The sequence below is a fragment of the Peromyscus californicus genome, unplaced genomic scaffold (assembly GCF_007827085.1).
Source record: "Peromyscus californicus insignis strain IS unplaced genomic scaffold, ASM782708v3 Scaffold_14__1_contigs__length_90479793_seg_2, whole genome shotgun sequence".
Lineage (NCBI taxonomy): Eukaryota > Metazoa > Chordata > Mammalia > Rodentia > Cricetidae > Peromyscus > Peromyscus californicus.
This window is the reverse complement of record NW_026294436.1, coordinates 78,347,226-78,360,229: the sequence shown is the minus strand read 5'-3', so window position 1 is coordinate 78,360,229 and position 13,004 is coordinate 78,347,226. Positions and strand designations below refer to the sequence as shown.

Genomic DNA, 13,004 nt, shown 5'->3' with positions numbered 1-13,004 from the left:
GGACAGCAGGAAGCTGGTGCAGCTAACATGTAGCAGCTAAGCGTCAGGACACATGAATCACCCAACTCATTTCAACCCCCTGGATCAGGTTCTATGAATGTTGTAGTTCCTGCTGTGTTGATGATTGCTTTAGACCATGAAGATGAAGCCAGCTCTGCCCTCATGGGACACACTGAGACCTCGGGTGATTGTGCACACTGAGACCTCAGGTGACTGTGCACACTGAGACCTCAGGTGACTGTGCACACTGAGACCATGGGTGATTGTGCACACTGAGACCACGGGTGACTGTGCACACTGAGACCTCAGGTGACTGTGCACACTGAGACCTCAGGTGACTGTGCACACTGAGACCTCAGGTGATTGTGCACACTGAGACCTCGGGTGATTGTGCACACTGAGACCTCGGGTGATTGTGCACACTGAGACCTCGGGTGATTGTGCACACTGAGACCTCAGGTGACTGTGCACACTGAGACCATGGGTGACTGTGCACACTGAGACCATGGGTTACTGTGCACACTGAGACCTCGGGTGACTGTGCACACTGAGACCTCAGGTGACTGCACACTGAGACCTCAGGTGACTGCACACTGAGACCTCGGGTGATTGTGCACACTGAGACCTCAGGTGACTGCCTTGTTTCCCTCACTTGTCTGATGGAGTGTCACTTACATCATGGACAGTGTGTGTGGCATGCCAGTCACACTTCTTAAAACAACTCAAATGATCAAAAATGACCAAGAAGTTAATCTAAGCCAAACCTGATGGCATGCACCTATAATCTTAGCACTCAGAAGGCTGAGGCAGGAGTGTGAGTTCAAGGCCCGTGTTTGCTGCATACATAGTGAGATGCTCCTATAATCCTAGCACTCAGGAGGCTGAGGCAGGAGTGTGAGCTCAAGGCCAGTGTTTGTTGCATATGTAGTGAGACCCCATCTCAAAGAAGGGGGAGGAAAAGAGAAGAGAAGGGAAACAGGGAAAGAAGAAATGAGATGAGAAAGAAAAAGGCAGGAGGGAAAGTGCCCAGCACAGTGCCTGGACCATGGCTAGCACACAAATGTGACACTTCATATCAACATACACAGTCATTTTACAAGCAGTTTTAAGCCTTTGCCCTACCTCTAGGACAAGTAAAATGACCCAATTCTCCCCCAAGGATGTTTGGCTAAGTGCAGAACACTAAATTCTGTTAAGACAATGTTAATGTTAGAAACAGGCCATTAATATAAGCAACCCTTTTAATGTTTATTTTCCCTTAAATAATAAATGTTAGAGAGGAGAAGCAGCTCCTCTCTAACAGCTGTACGGATGCTCTCATTATATCCTGGCTACTTTAAACCCACAGGGATGCCTTGAGGAAGCTGCACTACAGCACAGCTGCTTGTTGCTGAAGCACAGCTCTCCTTCAGAAGGCATTATTCTAGGTACCACTCTTTTACCTCTTACAACAAACGTTCTACCATCACAAGCCTCAGTGAACTCTATAAGCCATTTTTACCCGGGCCAGAGAAGGAGCACTTGGCTCAGCAGAAGGGCCTGTGAATCATACAAACACAGCCTGTGGTGGTTTGAATAAGAATGGCCCCCGATAGGCTGATATATTTGAATGCTTGGAAAGAGGCACTATTTGGAAGGACTAGGAGGTGCAGCCCTGTTGGGATAGGTGTTGGCTTGCTGGAGGAAGTGTGTCACTGGATGCAGGCTTTGAGATTTCAAAAGTTCCAGCCAGGCCCAGTGTCTTTCTCTCTCTGCTGCCTTCAGATCCAGATGTGGAACTCTTAGCTACCATGCCTATCTACATGCCACCATGCTACCCACCATGACATTAATGGTAAACCTGGGAAACTATAAGTAAGCCCCAATTAAATGCTTTTCTTTATTAGAGTTATCTTAGTCATGGCTTCTCTTCACAGCAGTAGAACACTGACCAAGACACAGTCCATCATGCAAATGTGGAGGGCTGTGTAATGACAGTGCATCCTTCCATGCTCCTTTCAGCTGTACAGACTGTTTAGGCCACTTTCCAAGCCTGAGGTGGTAACATGAGGAAGAAATGGCAGAAACACCAGCAGGAAGCCAACAGCGGGGAGCGAGGCAACAGCCTCCTGACATGAATGATGTTTCCAGGAGCCAAAGATAAGAAATTGTGGGTCCTGGTGGCTAAAGAGTTCCAAGGAGCTGCCAAGCCTTAAGGGACACAGGGTGCAATGAAAGCTAACGAGTTTAAGAGCTGCCCAGTGCCCTGGCTGCTAGTGATTAAAACAGAGAGAAAATACATCACTAGCTTGAGCGTCTGCATCTACAGGACTCTGACTTCAAAAGCTTGGCTCTCAGGGTTGGGAGCTGAGAACCTCCGGGTCTGCTATACCAACCCCAGCTGTAGGCAATCACAGGCCAGGGACTGCCACCTAGAGAGTCTCTTCTCTCCTGGTACCAGCCCCAGACCTTGGGCAATCACAGGCTGGGGACTGCCAACAAAAGTCTCTCCTCTCCTACGCTGCCTGGGTAGAGCCGAGGACACTGAGAAAGTGGAAACAGATGGACTCCAGTCCTGAGACAGAGGAACACAATCTGCCTGAGTCCAGGGGCCAATTGAGCCAGACTGAGTAATCAGGGCAAGCCATAGGACTGAGTCCACAGGAACCTCAACAGGAGGCAGAAAAGGTGACAGAGGTTACTTAATGCAGAGTCAGATCATTTTCTTCTTGAGTTTCCAGGCTCCTGTTCAAAGATTTTTTTTTTTATTGGGCTTTGTATTTGTACATCACTCTGTCTAGTTTTTGTGTCGATCCCAGATTCCACTACAGTGGAGGGCAGGAGTAGGTATGGGGGCACACTACACAGCCCAGCTCCCTGAGCTGGAGTACCTTCAGCTGTGATAGCTGGTCTCTCCCGCTCCCCCCGACACACACACCATTGAACGTGGTCATGTAAACATAGTCTCGATGGCCATCAGATACCAAACAGCAGCACACCCGGGTAACCAGATGGCACTATCAAAGGTATCGAAGTGTCCTAGGGTTAGGAAATGCCTCCCACCCCCCCAGTGTGCGCTTCCAAGGAGAGGGGAATGTGTATGAGATTGGGGCTTAAGGTCACTTGCAGGTGGCATAGTAGAGCACACGCCCATTGATGTAACTGCGGATCTGCTCCACGCGCTTCTCCAGCCCCGACAGGTCTGCCGAGCGCAGCATGATGGCCTGACTCCCACGAAGCAGCTCTGACTCCATGTCTAAGGCAGGAACAGCCAATGGGAAAAATCAGAAGGTGTGGCAGCCAGGACAAGAGTCTCCCCTGAGCACAGTCAACCACTGAAGCAGACAGTTCTCACCTGCAACCCACCTCTCCAGCCCCATCCCACTCAAACCTGGCAGGCCCAGGCCCAGCCCTGCTCTTGGTCTTCCCTTTGCCCATCCCTCTCCTCCACTCCGGACTCCCGGTTATCCCAGGGTAATGAGGGAGCCTGCTGCCACCAAGATTAGCAACCCAAGTCGGGCATGCAGACCTCTGAAACCTACCAATGACCTTCAGATGGACGCTGGAAAACGCTGGCCAGGTGACGTGGACCTTTTACCACTTTTTCTCTCTAAAGTGTCCTCCAGGAAAATGCAGTCGTTCCCCATCCCCAGCGCATTCACATATCATCCCCAGATTAAGACGGAAGGTCTGAAGTTCTCCAGAGTGACCCAGACAGTCTAGCCTCACGAATGAGTCCCCACTATCCATGTTGTGATAGCCTGAACTTCGCCAGGAGTAAGGAGGGGCTGTGGACTGCCTCACAGGGTAGCATAGAGTGGCCCTAGCTATGTCAGAAGTCATCTTCTCACGAAGTCCAAATCTGGCCACTTCTTGCTTCCACCCACACAGATGCCCCATGCCCACCTCCTGGGGGATAGGAGTGTGTCTGTTGTGCTCCTGTGGGATAGTACGTCCAAGACAAACACCTCAATTCCTTAGCTGCTACAGCACCCCTTCCCCTGCCTGCCCTGGTTACTCCTCTCCTATGGATGCAGATCTGTCAGTATTCTTTCTGAAGATGAGGTAGGCCTCACCACTCCCAGCAGACTGCAGCAGCATTGAGCCTGAGCTGATATGCAGTCAGTGTAACTCCACATGGAATTTCAGGCTGATAGACGCTAGAAACACTCATAATGTTAAACAGCCACTCTTCCATTCCTTGGCCCCCCAGTCCCAGAGGATCCCACAAAGGCAAATCCCAACAAGTAGATAAACTCCTGCTCCCATGCTCCGAGCTGAGCCTTTTCCGTTTGCTGGGACCAGGCCACACCAGGTGCTAAGTCACTTCACTGTCACCCTGGAGCGGTTGCCTCCTGTTCACCCAGATGCCTCTCATTTGTTAAGCCCTCCGGCAGTGAGCAAGACATTGCTACGTTAGAACAACTCGAGGTGACTCAGAACTCTTGAGTCTCTTTCAGGTGAGTAACAGCTTGTGCTTGCCACCATTGCCAGTTACAAAGTACTCCCGGTGACATAAGCCATGCACAGAGAAGCTTCACCCAAGCCATGGTTTAGTGACAGAGGCCCAAACAGTGGCAGAGGTAACTGCCCCTCCTACATAATTTCATCCAGTTGGTTCCAGCCCACCTTTTAGACTTTTGCAGTGACTCTCTTTCCCAGTGTAATTGTCTGCCATCTTCAGATATGATAAACAAACTGTTATCTGTTGACACAGTATTGAGGGACAAGGCCAGGATAAGTAATGAACCAGCCTCCAACTCTATATACGGCCACACCTCTCACCAATTCACCATAAACTCACCAACCTAATCTCTTTTATAGAGTCCATCTGGCTAGAAATGAGACTTTTGCCAACTATTTTTCTTGAAATTCAGAGGAATAATGTGTATGCCATTTGCTGGACACACCAATTCAATGGTCCCACCATCACATCCATAGACTGTCAGGTTCCTAGGAATGCTCCCTTTCCGAGGCTATTACCGTGATGATGTCTCCGTGTTTGAAACCCTCAGAGGGCCTCAGATGGATCACCACTGTGTCCATGTCTACCCTCAGCATTGGGGCATCGAGGAACCATGCTACTGTCCCCCTCAGACTCCTATCCTACGTTCCTCTCCTTCAGGGTGTGAGGCCTGTCACATTCTCAGAACACTCCTCTTCTTTCTCACCGCCATCATCCCGAGGTCCTTCATCATCCTCTAGCCCCTCCCAGGCCTGCACCTCCTTCCTCATCTTACTTCTTTGAACATTTCTCTCTGGCACTGATTGTCCTCTGAGCCCCTAGAGATCTGCATCTTTATCACCGACATGTGTCATTACATAGCACAGCGTTCATTTTGAGGGTAGCAGGAGAAAAGGTCCCAGCTGGACTGTGAGCTTCTCAGGCCATGTGACCAGCACATCCCTGCAATCCGCAGTCTCATCCCATGTACTAGCTGCTCAGTGAGTCTTGGCTGCTCTCATTCCCTTAGCACTGCTGGCTTGGTTCCAATAAGAATGAGTTTTAGGAGCCCCAGATGGGATGGGATGGTGAGATGGTTCAGTGGGTAAAGGCACCTGCCACCAAGTCTGATAACCTGAATTTGATCTCCAGAATCCACAAAGTGGAAGGAGATAACCAACTTCTGCAAGCTGCCCTTTGACCACCACAGACATGCTATGGCAGATGTGTATTCACACAATTGCACACACACATGCACACACACACAAAAATACTTTTAAAAGGTCATGGATGGCAACCGCCCAACAGTCCAAGTTCCTGGATCATGCTCACCTTTCATTTTGTCCATCATTTCCATGGTCTCTCCAAACAGCTCCTCTGCCTCTGTCTTGATGCTCAGGATTCGACTGCCTTGCTCACCCAGCATAGGACTCTGACCCAGCCGGTCTTTCAACTCTGTATACTTTTGCTTGAGTCTCCCAAAGCCCTGTAGAGGTAGGTCATTCTCAATATCGCCATCAACATCATCTAAAGTCCTAAATGCCAGTGGCTAACTGGCATCACCCAAATCAGCACACGGCCTCCTAGTTGGTTTTCCCCAAGGGTTGGGTTTGCCTATAATGCCCTACCTCTGAGCCCCAAGGGATGCCTTAAACTTTTGTCTTTCCTCCTCTTGTGTCATGACCCGCCGTACTTGCCAGGCACAAATGGCAGGTTAATATCAAAGTGTGTTGGCAACGTGGTCACTAGACCAGGATTGCATGTGCCCGTGTTCCTGCCCTGGGTAAAGCAAGTGGTACACCTGAGATACCAAAATGGCTTTTTGATCTTCTTTGCCCTGATTCTGACTAGGACGGAGCCCAGGGTGTCTGTTTGAGGCATGAAGGTCTGACCAGGCTGGAGACTCAGTAAATAAGCTCCAGAGTGGCTATCAAGGGAAATACTTTGTAGATAAACTTGGACCTGGGGACAAGTCACTACCTCATTCATAAAGGGACAGAATCTAGGATGATCCTTGTGTCCTGCACCCACTACCCAGAGGAGCAGGGGTGGGATTCAGGCACAGGCTGTGCGTGGGTTCACCCTGAACCATTCTGGTTCTGTCCTGTATGGTCTTATATAAGGTGTAGTAAACTTCCTGCTCAGCAGCCCCACTCTGGTTTCCTGTCACTGGGATGACTCTGCCCTCTTTGTACCTCCTGGGCACTCATTGCCTGCTTGGCAGCACCCTCTGCAAGCTGCTGGGCCTGCATTGCCTGTGCCTGCTCCTCCTGGGACTGGTGGCGGAGCTTCTCCATCCGTGCCCAAAATCCACTCATCTGCTCCTTCATGCCTCTCACCAGCCTTTCAGCTGGCACCAGGACCTGCTGGACCTTTGCGGAAAGATAGAAGAATTGGGATTTGTGCTGGGTCTCACAGGCATCAAGGGAACTCATTTCCCCAGCTTGTCTCTCACTCTCTCGTCACATCTGACCATGATGCTTTGACTCCATGCTCCCTGCCCAGTGGTACCCAGGCTTTTCCCCTTTCCAGCTCCACTGACATCATTCCCAATGCAGCTCATAGTCCATCCCTGCTTTTGCATCCCAGACGGGTGAGACAAGTCTGAAGCTCAAAGCCAAGCCGAGTGTATCTCACTAGGTGGTGTCTAACCAGGTCACATTCTAGCACTTTTTTTCTTGTACCTAAATGTTCATTCCCAAACATGGGGAGCTCTAATGCCTCACCTCAGCAACCCTTTCCTGGATGAGCCGAAGAGAGCGGCCAGTGCCCTGCATAGTGTCCTGAGCTTCCTGCAGAGCCACGATACCCTGCCGAAGGTTCCCAACCACATCATCTACCTGGCCTTCCACAGCATGGGCTCGGCTTCTGAGTAAAGGAAGGGAAAGGAGAATGAGTGAGCAGCAAATGAACAAATACGAGCTCAGTTCTCACTGGCCCTGGAGAATATTGTTCTCAGGCAGACAAAGACAAGGGAAGCATTAACTCTCTACCCACAGGACCCACCCAGGGGCAGGTGAGTGTGAGGGTGATGCTCACGACACTCTCTGGACACAAGCTCCCTGTGTAAAGTATGAGGTCATGTGAATGAAATGTAGCCTGAACCCTGCAGATACCCTGACTTCCCTCACATAGTAACCCCCCCTCCATGTTACAGCCCCTGTACCCCTCTCCCAGCCACAAGGTTAGGGAGCAAACATGAACTCAGTTCCACTAGGAAAGCACTGGGGCCAGGGGTCATACCTGGCCTTCTCAGCCTCAGCCTGGAGTCTGCGGGCCCGTGCAATGTCCTGCTTGGTCTGGGACAGCACCAGGTCCACATTGGGGAGCCTGGCAGCAATGGCCTGGATCTCTTTCATCTTGCGCAGCACTGTGGCTGAGTCTGTGGGCAGCCAGAGCGCCAGCACTGCCTCGCTGACCTCTTGGATGGTGGATGCGTCTGTGTGGGGGTCTGGAGGAAAGCCAGCCAAACCATCAGATTAGAGGCCCCACTCATCTCCTCTAGGATCCACAGCCCCTCCAGGGTGGGTAGCACCCCTGGAGGGTATCTCCTGTAGCGCCCCCTGTTTTGTTTCCCCAAGAGCTCTGCTCCTGGACAAACCCAGACACCTTTCTCTGGTGGTGCTGGTGGTGGTGGTGGTGTGTTTCCAGGATGCTATGGGATTCTTGTCCTATGTTCTGCTGAAGGGAGGAGGGATGTGGGCACAGCTGTGGCAGCTAAGTGTCTGGTGCCACAGGAAGCTGTGGGCTTGGAGGAGGAGGTGGTGCCAGGCAGCTGGTACTGAACAATGCCAGCAGCACATACATAATCAGCTCCAAATTGGGAGGGAGCAGCCAGGAATTGGAGCTGCTTCCTTGGCAATAAGACCCCTTCCCTGCACCCATCTTCAGGCCAAGTGCTCGTTTTTTGCAAAGACAGAAAAGGACTGCCATTTTTCCCTGAAATGTCACCGTCTCAGAAAGGCCAGTCTAGCAATGGAATCTAGAACCAGCATTCCTATCCCCTCACCTCATTGTTCTCACTAGCCACGTGGCATGTCCCCCGACCCCCTTGAAAACACTCCCTGGCTTGGCTCTCTTCTCCTGCTGCAGTATGAACCCCCTGAGAACAAAGACTGGGTTTTGTCCCATTTGTGTCCCCAGATCCCAGATCAAGCCAGGCATTCTGAGGTCCTTTGCATTTGAGGAGTAAATGAAAGACTGAAAGAGCACTCGCTCTTCACTAGTCAGGCCACCTGGGTTCAGTTTCCTGACCTGCGAAGTGCCTTGAGCGACCCCACCCCCACCCCATCGTGAGCTGTGGCATGTCACCATCAGTTAGCAAGAGTTTTTACAAAGTGCCTCAGAGAGAGATCCAAGAGGCAAGTACAAAGGGGATAGCTTCCCATCTCTCGGCTGCTTCTACAGATATCTCTCTGGAAAGAAGTGTCCATTCAACCAGACAGTTTAGCCTGGCCTGAACTCCTCTACAGTTCTGGGGCCAGCCTCTCTTCACAGGCAGCAGGTAACATAGGTCCTATCCCATTTCTGCCCTCCTCACACCAGGTAGAAGGACCTCCTTGGGAGAAAGGAGACAGGATGTCCTAGGCTATGCAGCAACATACCACAGAAGCCCAAGGTGCAGCCCTAGTAGTTTAAGTATTCCCACCTCACCTATAGCTCCACGGGGATCCTGCTCCCAGAGATGCAGCCCCCTCCTGGAGCCCAATGCCCTATTCCCCAAATGGGGCTGAATGGACACCTTTCCCAGAAAGCCTCCTGCCAGGATCATAGCCCTACCCAGCTCAGACACTTCCTGTGTTTTTCACAACTGCAGCAGCAGCATGTATGCATTTCTGAGGTGGAGTGGGCCCAATAAATATCAGCATGTACAGCATGTGCAGTTAAGGCAAAGATCCAGTCAGACTCTGCCCTTGTGGAGCTCAAAATGTAGTGGGAATGAGGGATACATAAAAGATGAAGCATAATCCTGAGTGACCTGCAGGGTGTATACTGGGCCAGGAATGGGGGGCACTTCCCCCAGGACCAGGGAGGCTTCCTGGATGGTTAGGGAACCTGAGCAGCATCTTAGAGAAAAGGGGGAAATTAGTCAGGTCAGAAGAAGTGATGGAAGGGAGAGAATATGGCGGAGGAGAGGGGGGGCGGAGGAAAAGAGACATCAAAAGTCAGGAGGCGTGTGTGTGTGTGTGTGTGTGTGTGTGTGTGTGTGTGTGTGTGTGTGTGTGTGCATGTGCACGCACACGCGAGACACCTACAGCTGGATGCCCTCTGGCTACTTAACTTCTCTGTGCATTCCTCACATGGGAACTGGAGGTAATAGCAGCACTTAGCTAGAGTGGCTAGGGTTAAGAAATGTGATACAAAGCCCCTTGAATACTGCCTGTACTTAGTAACTGCTCCATAAGCCCCATGTGGGAACTTCCTCAATTCCACCTGAAGGGCTAGCAAAGACAACACTCCTCCTTCCTCCATAGGCCTGACACTCTCTCCTGTAGCAGTAGCAGCTGGGTTTGGCACCTCCTACCCTGGGTCTGCAGACTATAATCCACCAAGTAGTGGCTGTGAGAAGTCTCTGGAGTCCCCCACACAGCCAAGCCTCTTCTCAGGCCAGGCCCATCCTCTCTCCGCCGCTGAACTCATCAGAGACCCTGACATGAGGTGCAGCCTGGCTAAGAGGGAGGAGGTGCCTGGAAGCTCCCACCAGCTCCCAGGAGCAGATCCCAGGCTACACAGAGAAGTCAGTCCCTCCCAGCCTGACTGGGGCCTGCTCAAGTTAACACAAGTCTCAAGCTACTCAGTCTCAAGCCCCAAACCTTGGTTGTCCTTTTGTCCTTACATGCCAGGCACCTTTGCCCTGCACTCAGAAAACATGCTTCCCAGAGGCTCCTCCTGATTAAGTCACAGGGCCTCTGTAGACCCTCCTGGGTTCGAGTAGCTCCATCTACAGCTCTATGCATTGCTGTGGGATGGTCTGTATGTCAAATGTGTTGCTGATTGGTCAATAAATAAATCACTGATTGGCCCGTGGCCAGGCAGGAAGTATAGGCGGGACAAGGAGGAGAATAGAGCTGGGAAGTGGAAGGCTGAGGCAGAGAGACACTGCCAGCCGCCATCAGGACAAGGAAGATGTAAAGTACCGGTAAGCCACAAGCCACAAGCCATGTGGCAAGGTATAGATTAATAAAAATGGATTAATTTAAGCTGTAGGAACAGTTAGCAAGAAGCCTGCCACGACCATACAGTTTGTAACCAATATAAGTGTCTGTGTTTACTTGGTCGGGTCTGAGTGGCTGTGGGAAAGGCGGGTGAGAGAGATTTGCCTTGACCGTGGGCCAAGCAGGAAAACTCTAGCTACAATGCATGACCTGCTGTCTGCACCCAGGAGACAGCTTTGGCCTATTTGGGGTAAAAACACTCAGTAGTAGCATGAGCAGTCGCTGTTGTGCCCAGACCTCAGCGCATATCAACCAGGCTTCCAGCCAAGCAAAGTCCTGGCAGAGATGAGAGCTAATAATATCAACTCACAATCCAGAGGCACCTTTAATTTGTCAAAGTCCACTTTACAGCAGTTACTCGGTTCTTGGGATAAACCTGTAGAATACCACCAACTCCATTTTCAAGAGAAAGATAAGGTCAAGAGAAACAACCTGCCCCAATAGAGTCCTATCTCATCCTCTAGGCCACCGAAGAGAGGGCCTGGCCCATCCATTCATTTCTTTATTCATCCATTCATTCATCCTCCAATCTTATATATGTGCCATAGATACAGCCATGAACAAAACAGACATCCATCCTTGCTGTCCTAGAGACACACTCATAATGGACTGCACAGCCATTTCTGAGTGGAGGGATGAACAGGAGAGGGGAGGAGGGATACACAGACAGGGAGACTATAAAATGCCTCTCTGGGGAGGTAGCATTTAAAACTGTAACCTTGGAACCATTCATCCCAGGCCAGGAAAGACCCTGCAGTGGACTGACAAATTTAAAGTGATACCCAGTGAGCTAAGGAAACATACAGAGAAGAGATGGACAGAGGTCAAGAAAGAAGCCCATTTTCATGCAAGAACAAGGTAGGGCAGTTGGAAGAAGGGTAGAAGGGCAACAAAATCAATAGCTGAAGACCAGGGAGGAGAAATGACCAAGCCAGTGGGCAGCAGACATGGCGGGAAGGAGGCAGTAGGCTAATGAACTAGGGCAATGGGAGCCAGAACACCCACAGAGGTGAAAGAAGCTCACCTGTGAGGAAGCCCCGGACCTGCTGGATGAGAAGCCGTGTGCGCCGGACATCTTCTTCCATCTGCAAGCGGCTGGTGCTCACCTGGGTCTCAAGGCGCTGGGCATCTGATTGGACCTTTGATGCCGCCTCTTCAGCTGCCCTAATCTGTTAAAACACAACGTGGACCAGAAAAGGACATCACCTTCAAGGAGCCTCTTGGCAGCTCCCAAGGAATCTGTGGGGCATTCTCTCCCTTGGGACTTGCAACCAACCCAGTTTGCAAATGATGTTTATGTAGGACTTTAAGAGAAAGTTTAAGATATCAGCTCCAAATTCCACCTTACACTTGCTGTGAGGCATTAGACAAATCACCTGAGATCTCTGGGCTTTATTCTCCTGACTGTAAAATGTGAACTCTGAATTGTTCAAGGGACTCTGCACCCTCTGCCTCTTGCTCCCATACTTTGTGGTACCTACCATCTGCCTGGTCTGCTGGAGCTGGGAGTTGAAGCCCCGTAGCTGCTCAGCTACCTGCCCCGCCATGTGGAAGGCCCCTCTGGCTCTGGGCAGGGCTCCCAAGCAGTGAGAACCACAGGCTGTGCCATTGGCATGGGGACACAGCTCTCCAGGGCATGCTCCCGCGGTGCAGGCTGTCTGCCTAGAGCTACCACAGAGCTGCAGAGAGATGAGGGTGTCAAAGAGGTCCCTCCACAACCACTCCCATCCCACACTAAACATCCACACATCTCCATGGCAACCAGGACCATGTTTCCTTGGCAACCCCTGGGTGCACAGCACAGACATAGGGTCAGGAGGAGTGGGGTAGGTTCTGAATGGGACAGATTACAGGTATGAGGGCTTAGGACACTGGACTCCATTCCCAATCACCTTGTTGATGGTGGGTGTCAAGTCAGGCAGCGAAGCCATCTCCAGGCGCAGGGCCATGAGCTGGGTTCCTCCAGCTCCTCCTCCCCCAGCCTGACTCTCCATCCCTTCTACCCCTCTGAGACTGTCCCTGAGCTGGCTCAGCAGGCTGGAACTGTCGGACACCTGCTGTGCAGCCTGGGAGGACTGCTCATAAGCCGTGGTCAGCATGCGGAAGGCTCCTGAGGAAGAAGGAAAGGGACTGGAGGCCTTGGGCAGGGCCCTTTCTCCCTAGGGAGAGTAGTCTATGCCCCTATCCTCACCTGAAGGGTCTGCACTGCCCAACTTCTCAAATTGCTCCTTCTTGCTCTGGTATATGAGGAGGAGGCGATTGAAACTTCTGTCCAGATTCCCTAGGTCACCAGGGAAGGACTGCATCTCCTCCTCTAAGGGTAGGTCCAGCGGCAGGCCCTGAAGAGTCCGCCTGAGGCAGAAGAA

At 51.4% G+C, this 13,004-nt stretch overlaps 1 protein-coding gene across 4 annotated transcripts in view; it reads right to left on the bottom strand.

Moving 5' to 3' along the window:
* Positions 1–57: 57 nt before the first annotated feature.
* Lamb3 (laminin subunit beta 3) overlaps positions 58–13,004 on the bottom strand; it is a 127,154-nt gene continuing 114,207 nt past the window's right edge. For all 4 annotated transcript variants that reach the window (XM_052738078.1, XM_052738076.1, XM_052738077.1 and 1 more), the window contains exons 15-23: positions 12,830–12,990; positions 12,531–12,748; positions 12,120–12,317; positions 11,663–11,807; positions 7,667–7,874; positions 7,150–7,291; positions 6,619–6,795; positions 5,756–5,909; positions 58–3,235 (exon numbers count right to left, since the gene is read on the bottom strand). In XM_052738078.1, the coding sequence (XP_052594038.1) occupies positions 3,099–3,235; positions 5,756–5,909; positions 6,619–6,795; positions 7,150–7,291; positions 7,667–7,874; positions 11,663–11,807; positions 12,120–12,317; positions 12,531–12,748; positions 12,830–12,990 (1,540 nt within the window). In that variant the 3' untranslated portion in view covers positions 58–3,098. The remainder of the gene's footprint in view (positions 3,236–5,755; positions 5,910–6,618; positions 6,796–7,149; positions 7,292–7,666; positions 7,875–11,662; positions 11,808–12,119; positions 12,318–12,530; positions 12,749–12,829; positions 12,991–13,004) is intronic.